Here is a 10,989-nt window from a genome sequence, read left to right on the forward strand (position 1 = left end):
TCCCCGGCTGCCGGCACCAGCTTCCCTCTGGCACCCGGGACTTGGGCTTTCCTTGCAACCCTGGATTTGTCCAGAAGGTCTAATTAGCATATTACCCTTTTATTATTATAGATTTTTAGTGTACCTTTTCTATGCTTACATAAATATTTACCATTATGTTACAACTGCCTAGAGTATTCAGTGCAGTAATATGCTCTACAGTAACATGCAATAGGCTATCCCATATAGCCTATGTATAGATTTCTTAACTACACTCAATGATGTTCAGACATCTATGAAATTGCCTAATGATGCAATTCGCAAAATGTGTCCGCATCCTTAAGTCTTCTACCTTTATTTGAGAGAGAAGTCCAGCAAAAAGCTCTCAGAAATCTCATCTGTGCTACCCTTCAAAACAAATATCTATTGAGAATTTTCATAAAGCACCAGAAACTATCTTCATAAAAACAAAACATGGTAGATACTGCAATGGGGTCATAAAAATCCTACTAAAAAACTGAATAGCAATTATCTGCTTATGTAACCTAGCATGTAGAATTTTGAATTTTATAGTTGGAAGCAAGTACCTAGGGGTAGAGGGTCATAATGTGTACAATACCCATAATATAGACAATATAGCCATAAGATATGAATAACTTAATGGGGTCCAGTCACCCATATTCAGACAAATAAGATTTTGCTTCCTTGTTATCACATGCCTTATCCCAGGAAGGACGTAAGGTATAGTGAGGTATTTTATTTGTCATTTTCCAGATGAGTCCTCTGAGAAGCAGAGAGGCAGAGTGATCATACCAAGTCAGTCTCTCAGTGCACAAGGAGTGGAGGGACAACCCAGGTTCCAACTTCCTGGCACCACATCTATTCCAATACTTGTTCACTTCAACTGCAAGGCCCAAAGGACTAATCAAATGTGCCATATTATCCAAGGGTAATATTTAACTTTTTATTTGGAAATAACTTCAAACTTATAGAACAGTTCAAGGAGCACCCATACATCCTTTACCCGGGGTTCCATTTGCTTTGTAATTTGCTATCCATCCATCCATCTATTTATCCATCCACATAATATTTTTTTTTTTCTGAACCATCATGAAGATATTGGGTATATCATGGTCCTTTACTCCTAGATATTTCAGTTTGTATTTCCTGAGAGTAGGGATATTACCTTACATAACACAGTACAGCTATAACAAATTGAATAATGATACAACACTTTTTACCACCCATATTCTAATTTCGTAAATTAACCTAATAATGAATTTTTCCCCTGCTATACAGGATCCAGTCTACGATTAGTTATTGCATTTAGTTGTCACACTCTTTAGTAATTTAATCTAGAATATTTCTACAGCCTTTGCTTTTATGACATTGACATTTTTTAAGAATACAGTTGACCTTTGAATAACTTGGTGGTTAAGGGTGCTGACCTCCCATGCAGTCAAAAACCTGTGCATAACTTTGACTCCCCCAAAACTTAACTACTAATAGCCTATTGATGACCTTACCAATGAAGCCTTACCAGTAACATAATAGATTAACATATATTTTATGTTTATGTGTTACATACTATAGCTTACAATAATGTAAGCCAAAGAAAAGAAAATGTAGTTAAGCAAATCATAAGAAAGAGAAAATACAGTTATAGCATTTATTTTTTAAAAAAATTCACACCCATATTCAAAGTCCACTGTAGAAACCCCTTTATTCTTTCTTCATAGAACGTTCCCCATTTAGATCTGTCTCTTTCCTTGTGATTAGATCCAGGTCATGCACTTCCAGATGTGTTACTACATGCGCGATGTTGGTGTCTTCTCAGGTTATCATACCCAGAGGCACAGAAAGTTCATCTGCCCCTTCCTGATGACACTGATTTTGATCACACAGTCAAGTTGTTGCTTGGTTTTCCCAGTATAAACTACCATTATTCTTCCTAGCAACTAATAAGAAATCTATGAGGAGATACTTTAAGACCACAAAATAGCTTGTTCCTCCCCAAGGATGAATTTTTATAATAGTATGTTCACTACTGCTACAAAAAGTGACCTCTACATAGTAAAATAAATCTTGGTTTCACTTATTACACTTGAGAAAGTTCCATGCCAGTTTTAACATCTGTTTTTATTACTGTAATCCATGCATACTGGGTGTTTATTAAAAAGTATTCATTAACTAATCATTAACTGCTTTCCAACTGTTATTAATACCCTAATTTTTGTTCAATGAAAAGAAATCTCTTTAACTTAGGCTATAGAAGGCTTTAAAAATTAAATGATATAATTGAAAGAACATTCTTGTGTTTTTTTTTTGAAAGAACATTCTTTTTTTTTTTTGAAAGAACATTCTTTTAAAAGGGAAATAAACTTTTAAAAGAACCTGCCTCTTTTTATTCAAATTATACATGAATTGGTTAAAATGATATTGATTACTCTCCAGCCTTTTGAAGCAGTATGATTTTTGAGGTGAACTCTAATTCAAGGCCTTAACTTAGATTAAACATATTTAGCTTGTATAAAATGTCCAAATGCCCTGTGGTTTTAGTTTCTGAGTTTGGTAACAAGCACAAAGAAGGCAATATTTGGAAAGCAGGGCAAATGAAAAAAAAACACAAAACAAAAAAACACATTTTGAAATAGTTTCTAAATTTAAATTTATTTATTTATTTTTTTAGTTTTTAAAGATGTCTCCTTTTTCATTTCACAACCATGGTTCTCAACATCATGTGAAAGGAAATTTTACAAACCAGTCATTCTGCTGAAGAGTTATGCCACTAATTCAACAATTCGTCCATGGAAGTCAGGAAACTGGGGCTGGGCAGTGTGGGGGGGAGGCCACAGGCTTATGCTCTTGAAAAGAACATGAACTCTGTTATAGCCCCTTTCTCTTTTGAGCCCAGCTTCTCATCTATAACTCTGTCTTACTTGCAATACAATAAAATTCCAGCCTGAATGAAAAAAGAGATGGCTTTTTTGATCAATAAAATTCAGCAGCCAAAGCATTAGTGTTAGGGGTTTGTTTTTTAGAAAAAAAAAAAGCATTTGTAGCCACAGGCTCAAAGGAGGAAGAAAGGAAGAGGGATTAACTCTCTGCAAAGAAGGTCAAAAACATAATTTACAAGTGAGGCAAGAGGAGCAGCTGTATCTGTTGGGCTAATCAAGACTAGCAGCTGGAGAATTTACCAGCAATATGAAAACCACGTCCACCAGATGTCAAGCAATGCAACTGGAGGCCAAACGTCTCTGGCTCAGTGCGGTCCTCTCCCTCTCTCTACCACACATATTTCATGTTAAACTGTGAGGTGTCTCCGCCAGGCCACCAGCAGGGATAACAGAACATTTCTATACATGGGACTTAGTAACACGACTGCACTCCACCAGACTGGCTTCTGTACTGAAGTCCACCTCCCATGAGGTTCCTTTGTGAAAAGGCAATTTTAGATGACAGTCAACTTGTAAGGGGTGAGAGAAACATAAATGGCTATAAGCCATTCTTGTGCAAGGATTCTTGTGGCTTACCAGACATTTTATATTTGGGAACCATTTATCATTGGGAGGAAAAGAATGCTCTGAAAACACTTGCTTGGATAATCATTTCTCCACTGATTCTTACACCTGTGCTATTCAATACAGTAGCCACTAGCCACATATGATTATTTAAATTTAAGGGGAGGAAAATTTAAAATTCTGTTCCTCACACACACATTTCAAGAGCTTAATAGCCACATGTGGCTAGTGGCTACCCTATTGGACAACACAATATCATTATAAAACGTTTCCATCATGACAGAAAATTCTATTAGAGAGTTTTGCTCTAAAACTTGTAAATCACCTTTAAATTGGGCAGTTACAATTCCCTTCTCTAAACACTATGAAATAAAGCAATCTTTATGCACTCTCTTGAGATATAAGTCTACTCATGCAATACAAGTCTTGTGTCAGATGAGGGTGATGCCGAGAAGGGGAGCTGAGTGAGAGCCGGATGGCTGTGAGACAACATTGCCTGAGGTGCTCCTGTCCACTGCGCTCACAGAAGCCTGCAATGCCACCAGCTTGCTGGGTACCGCAGAGGCCAGTCTGGATGGGTATTACACGATAAATATGCAATAAATTATTCTTTCTTACATGTATCCTTAGCCTGCCAATGACTTCATCTATATCAGACAGTTTATATCAAAAGTTTCCTTACTTATGTTTCCAGATGTGCTAAATAAATCATGTCCTTTAAAAGAGGCTGCCCAACTTCACAGCTTTGCAAATGAGGTTCTTGAATGCCAAGGAAACATCGTGTACCACAGCTGAGTCTAAAAATTTTATGAACAAGGAGAACCTGAGGCCAAGGCTAAAATAAAATCCACAAATGATGTTTCTTATTCCCAGGCTCAGCCCCCGTGAGTGTGGGGAAGCCAAGCCATTCAGGAGGTGCTGCGTGGACGTCCGTGTGATTGTGGTGACTCACGGAGGGCCGTGTGCCACGGGCACGTGAGACTCGGGGTGCAGACCTCAGCCTCTGCCCATGAGGACGCCAGGGTGTGTGGGGCACACTGCGTACCAGCCAGGTCGCACGTATCAGCACGTCAGCCAGCTCCACCCTCACGCGTGCAGAGTGCGGTCCAGGCGCTTGGCTTTCCTTACCTTGGTTTCCTCTACCAATTCCAACCCTCCCTGCAAAGTCACCAGCCCTGACAGCCCATCAGCTTCACTCCCATTTTCTCTTCTCAATCCCCGTTTCCTCTTCCCCATTCACAATGGACAAAGAACAAGATGGAAAAAACGTTGTTTCTAACCTCCCTGCTCCATCATCAAAAGCATAAAAGAGCTGCTGTTTTTCTTTGGAATCATAAACTGTTCTTAATCACATTCTCATAAAGATCATGGAGCTACTGCCCAGGAGAGGCTGAGAAAATTCATCGTGTGGACTTGGCCTGTCAGAGGCTCCTGGGATGGCTGCAAGGTGTTCAGGCTACGCCCCGTTTCCCCCGCTTACCTTGGCTTTCCCGTCCTGGGCTGACATGTAGCCAACGCACATGCTCTCCGTCGTGTGGCTCCACAGGAACTCCACTGCCATGAGGAGAGTACAAACAGGCACATTCAGATCACAGATGGAAAATAAATCTCTGCTTTTTAATAGAACCGTTAAAGATAGCTTTATACCTAACACACTCAGTTCCCCACTTTCCATTTGCTCCTTCATAAATGTCAAGATGATTTAGTACTCAAAACTGCGTAATGCCATTTACTGTGAAATGAAAAATGTATTTCTTTCTTGTCAAAACTATGATTATTACATGTAAAATAAATGCTCTTCTGTTTGAAACTTGTAACATTAAAGACACACACATGCACACACACACTCCTTTGTACAATACACAATAATTTAGTAAATGTAATATTCCATAACAGTTCCCTTTAATTCTCTCTCTCTCTCTCTCTCTCTCTCTCTCTCTCTCTCTCTCTCTCTCTCTCTCTCTCTCTCTCTCTCTCTCTCTCTCTCTCTCTCTCTCTCTCTCTCTCTCTCTCTCTCTCTCTCTCTCTCTCTCTCTCTCTCTCTCTCTCTCTCTCTCACACACACACACACACACACCTTGGTTTCTAAATACCATTCTGCATGAAAAGGAACCAGGATTTCTTGAAGAAATGTCAATTCCAGAACCGGGGCAGAGAAAATATAAAATGAATCTGGAACATCATGTTGTGCCAGAAAATAAGGAAGAGCTCAAAGAATGATGAGGATTTATCAAATGGACCAGGGGTTTTTCACAATGTCTTTCAGCTCGAAGGGGCTCCCACTGGCCAAATCTGTGCCAATCTAAGTATCAAAATAAATAATAACAGCAATTAACTATCCCACTGAACATAGTAAAACCAATAAGCCCATACTAAGGCAAACAAATAAATTAATAAGTAAACAGGGGAGAAGAGAAAGCTCTTCCTTGCAGCAGAATGCCCACTAATAAATACAGACAAAATAAGAATTAACAAGCCATCATGGTTGCTAAAATTAGTTGGTGAAAATTTGAAGAGGAACAGGCTATTTCCATAGTCTCAAGGTATCTCTCCACAAAATTCTTATCTATATATGTATAAAAGCCTAAGCGACTGAACGACTGAACGACCATTTGATCAGTCGCTATGATGTGCACTGACCACCAAGGGTAGACACTCAATGCAGGAGCTGCCCCCTGGTGGTCAGTGTGCTCCCACAGCGGGAGCGCTGCTCAGCTGACCAGGATGAGCAGGGCTGGGATGAGCGGGAGCAGCTCCTCCCCAGATCCCTGCAGGCCAAGCCAAGGGACCCCACCAGTGCACAAATCCGTGCACCAGGCCTCTAGTTAAATAGAGAAACCTGATGGACTACATGTGAATCAAATGATCCAAGCCAACATCACCAATTAAGGGACAAATCAATGCAACAACGTACCTCCTGACAAGACACTTGAGACTCACCAGGACTTCTGTGGTGTTCCTGCCAAAAATGCAGAACTAGGATTGCATGAGGAAGCACCACACAAAGCTGATCTACAAATGCTACTAAATAGCTGGTTTAAATTTGTCAAAAATGTCAAAGTCAAAAAATACAAAGGAACTTGAGAAACTGTTCCCATTTAAAGGCAATGTGTCATCCTGGATTGGATCCTGGACTAGGGTTGGGGGATGTTAAAAGGGACAGTATTGAGACAATTGATGGAGTTTTAAAAGGGACTATGGATTCAACAATAATGTCATACTGATGTTAAATTTTATGATTTTGATATCTATATGTAATTATTCAGGAGAATGGCCTTGTTCTTAAGAAATACACACAGAAGTATTAGCAGTAAGGACCCCTGACATCTCCATCTTGGTCTCAAATAGTTAAGAAAAAAATGTACCTGTTTAAACATGTGAGTGTGTGGGTCTATGTGCGTAAGGAGAAGATGAAGGGAAGCAGGAGTGAGGAAGGAAAAACATAGGAGGAAAATGAAAACAATGGGTGAGTCTGGGTCAAGAAATCATGGATGTCCCTTGTATGATTCTTGTAACTTTTCAAATATAAGTTTGAAATTATACCTAAATTAAGTTACAAGAAGGAAAATTCACAAACACACAGATACACACAAAACTTTGTCACCTTCAAGTACATACTGTCAAAATTCTAAGTTTTTTTTAAAGACACTTTGTAAAGTTTTGAGGCACTTATCCAAAAAAAATTTCAAAAGTCCCTGATAATAAAACTGCATTGCTCAACACTCAACCCTCTGGGTCCCAGGCCATCCATCTGTTTATGTCCCTGAGCTAATTAAGCCTGAAGACAAGTGTTTGAGTTGAGACACAACTGTGGGATCAGTGATCCTGGACTGACGCTTTGCCAGACATGTGGGGAAGAAAGAAGCTTAGGGACAAAACTGAGTTCCTCAGATACGTGGCTTATTCCCTCATCATCAATTAATTACCAAACCTGCCAACCTGCTAAACAGACGCTCTGCCAAAGAGCGCAGGAACACAGTGTCACGCAATGAGGCAAGTGCTCTTCACCAGATGTTTTTTCTTCCTCACACATCTCCTTTGAACTCTGAAAATCTTCAAGTCCAGAGCAAGATCTTGGATATTCTAATTGCCTAAGAGAGCAAAGGCACTCAAGTCTTACCGAGTTTCCTTAGAGTAATGACAATGCAAATGTATCTATAAATACAAGTTAAAAGAAAGTAATTCAATGTCTAGAAATTCAGTCTTCACTCTTTTCACAGATCCCCCTAAAAAGGGGTGCATTGTACTTAGACATTTTAATACCAACAATTCAAATCAGTAGATAATGATCAGTTCAGTATATAAGTAATTTCCCACAATTTAAATTATAGAATGCTTTTGAAAAGAAACACTATTTTATTCAATTCAGTGCATGTCTTAAATTAATATGACAAATTATGTCTTGGTGGAGGACTTCAGGGAAGCAGGAGAGGGAGGAACTAACATTCCGAATCTATCCTATGCTAGGCACTGTCTTTTGAGAACTCAGCAAAGCCTGGATGGGGCACCTGATGCTCACAGAAAGAACGAAACATGGCTTACGTCATTTTAGTACATAAACAAACTGGAATTCAAACTGGACTTGTGGATTCCAAAATCTGCGATCTCCCATTGTTCTATTACTCTGAAATTTACTCAGCTTGAAAAGGACTTATAATTAGTGTTACGTATTAAGAAGATTAAATTTCATGCAAACACCAAAGGACCACAAAACATCAAACACAAATACAACTCTTAAATATCTCCAAAGAAAAGCTTTTAAAACAATAACAAAATCCAGAGGTCATAAAAGACAAGATCAATGAATTTGACTACTTTAAAAAAATGTTTACTGCATTTTCTTTACCATATGGGGAAAAAAGTCAAAAGACAAACTAGGGAACTATTTGCAATTCATAGCAAAGAAAAAGGACAAAATTTTCTTAATATATAAAGATCTGCTACAAATTAATAAGAGACAAATATCCAAAGATAAAGCAAGGAGGATGTAAACAAAAGGGAACATGAATGACCTTCAAACACAAAAAGATTTCTCCTACTAAAAGAACTGCAAAGTAAAACCACAAGATACCATTGTTCAACTATTAGGTTATCAGATATCAAAAGGTTTAAGTCAACTTTGGGGGGGTGGGGTGAAAAAACAAGCACTCTCATATAATGATGGTGGGAGTATGGCCATTTGGAAATACATTCTTGTAATTTGTGGTAGTTATGCCCTACAAGGTCAGCATGAACAACTATTTAGGAACTATGGACCCATTGCTCCTAAGAAAAATATAGAGTTAGGTTCCTGCAAGTCTCTGGTCACATTTTCAATCAATAAGTAACTTTTATTTAATGGGGGTTTCTGTTTAAAGACATCTAATTTAATATGTTTCTTACACATAATTAACTATATGCAGTATTCTTGTATAATAAAACAGCAGCCAAGACAAGTTTAACATTTTCCTAACCCTGGAAAACCTGCCCACAAATTTCTTTGGTTTTTAGCCTCAACAATGCTGGCCCCTATGCTCTTTTTACGGGCCATCTTCTCATGAACCCACAAATTGAACTCTATTTCCAGCTTTTCCATGGCTTCATGATGCACTGTAGAGGTTACTTTAGCAGTTTCTGGAGGAACATACAGATCAGTGACTTCCTCTTCCTTTTTCTGGATATACGGTATTGTTGGCTCATTAACTTTGAACTCATGGCCAACAGCATTATAACTCTTGCCTGAATGAAGCTTATCCCACACATACATTTTCATTCATTCATTCATTCATTCATTTATTTTAGATATGTTTTTATTGATTTTTTTAGAGAGAGGAAGGGAGAGGGAGAGAAGATAGAAACATCAATCAGCTGCCTCCTGCATGCCCCTGACTTGGACCCTGAGTGGGAACTGAACCGTGAACTCCTGGTTCATGGGTCGACACTTAACCACTGAGCCACGCCAGCAGGGCCATACACATTTCTACACAACCTCCTTGCACTTAGGAACACTAGACAGCAATTCAGCACTATGTTTGGGGGCCATTTTAAACAGCAAAATTGTCAACAAAAAGCACAAAACTGTGAAAATGTGGCCACAGAAAGGACATTTGTTTATAAGCTGAGACAAGAAGGCAGAGTATCAGCTTGTTCACCTAAGCTGGGAATGTGCATGTCAGGTGACTCAGATTTTGCACCACTCTGCTCATACCACAAATGGCTGTGAAAGTGCTGGGAGTGCTAATTTTGAGATTAAAAATAAATTTCTCCAAGTAGGAAAATTAATAAATATAAAATCTAAAAATAATGAAGATTGACTGTAGTTACCAAAATGATATACCCTTTGACCTCACAATTCTACTTCTAGGTATTGGTTCTACAAATATGCATTTATATTTATAAAAGAACACCTTTAAAAAGCTATTTATTGGCCCAGCCAGCGTGGCTCAGTGGTTGAGTATTGACCTATGAACCAGGAGGTCACAATTCAATTCCTGATCGGGGCATATGCCTGGGTTGCGGGCTTGATTCCCAGTGGGGTGTGTGCAGGAGGCAGCCAATCAATGATTCTCTCATCATTGATGTTTCTATCTCTCTCCCTCTCCCTTTTCTGAAATCAATATAATATTAAAACCTGAGTTATCATTTATGACTAGAAAAAAAGATATTCATTGAAGTAGTTTTAACTAGGAAGAAATTGGAAATAGTTTAATTGCCCATTTGGTGGGACTATATATACATAACTATAGTACTCAATACAACGGAATACAACGCAACAATTAAAAACAAAGGAAGTAGCTCTGCATACATGATATGGAACTACCTGAACTAAATGTTTTTCAAACTTTTTGACCATGAACCCCAATAAAACAAAAACAAAACAAACAAAAAGAAAACAGCCCCACATATTTTCACTTACTATACACATTTCTTTATAACTAAAATTTCATAAAATAATACCATTTTATTAGCAATGCATTGGTATTCTACCCAATGTATTAAAAAGATTATGCTTGTGATTCATTAAATTGACTTTAGACCTCATTAATATAACTTCAGTTTTAAAAAACACTAATCTGCAAAATACATAGTTATCTAAAATAAAAGGTAAAGTGGAGGAGGTTTATAGAGATGTGCAGCCATTTTTGTGAAAGAAAATAAAAGGGCACCATAGATGAACATGTTTACAAAAATACATGGGATCTCTCTCTGAAAGAAGATCTTAGGAACTGGTTGAGTCAGAAAGTTGAGTAAAGGGCATCCTATTTTTCACAATCTATCCCTTCTGAAATTTCTGAATTTTGTCCTGTTTTCATTCATGTTCTATTTTTTTTAATATACCGTATTTGCCGGCATATAAGACGACTGGGCGTATAAGACGACCCCCTAACATTTCCACTCAAAATACAGAGTTTGTTATATACTCGCCGTATAAGACTACCCCCTCTTCCGCACACCTTCCACACACCAAATAAAAGGTAAAACAATATCAGATTTGATTTTAACATTTTAA

The 10,989-nt window shown here is 38.2% G+C and overlaps 1 protein-coding gene across 6 annotated transcripts in view; it reads right to left on the reverse strand.

Annotated features, from left to right (window-relative positions):
• Positions 1-10,989, reverse strand: part of TASP1 (taspase 1) — a 244,452-nt gene that overhangs the window by 27,876 nt on the left and 205,587 nt on the right. For 4 of the 6 annotated variants that reach the window (XM_015560282.1, XM_015560281.1, XM_006758101.2 and 1 more), the window contains one exon: positions 4,981-5,054. The exons of the other annotated variants lie outside the window; for them this stretch is intronic. In XM_015560282.1, coding sequence (XP_015415768.1) covers positions 4,981-5,054 — 74 coding nt within the window. Of the gene's footprint in view, positions 1-4,980; positions 5,055-10,989 lie in introns of those variants that run through there. 6 annotated transcript variants of the gene reach the window in all.

Source organism: Myotis davidii, unplaced genomic scaffold (assembly GCF_000327345.1).
Source record: "Myotis davidii unplaced genomic scaffold, ASM32734v1 scaffold32, whole genome shotgun sequence".
Classification (NCBI taxonomy): Eukaryota; Metazoa; Chordata; class Mammalia; order Chiroptera; family Vespertilionidae; genus Myotis; species Myotis davidii.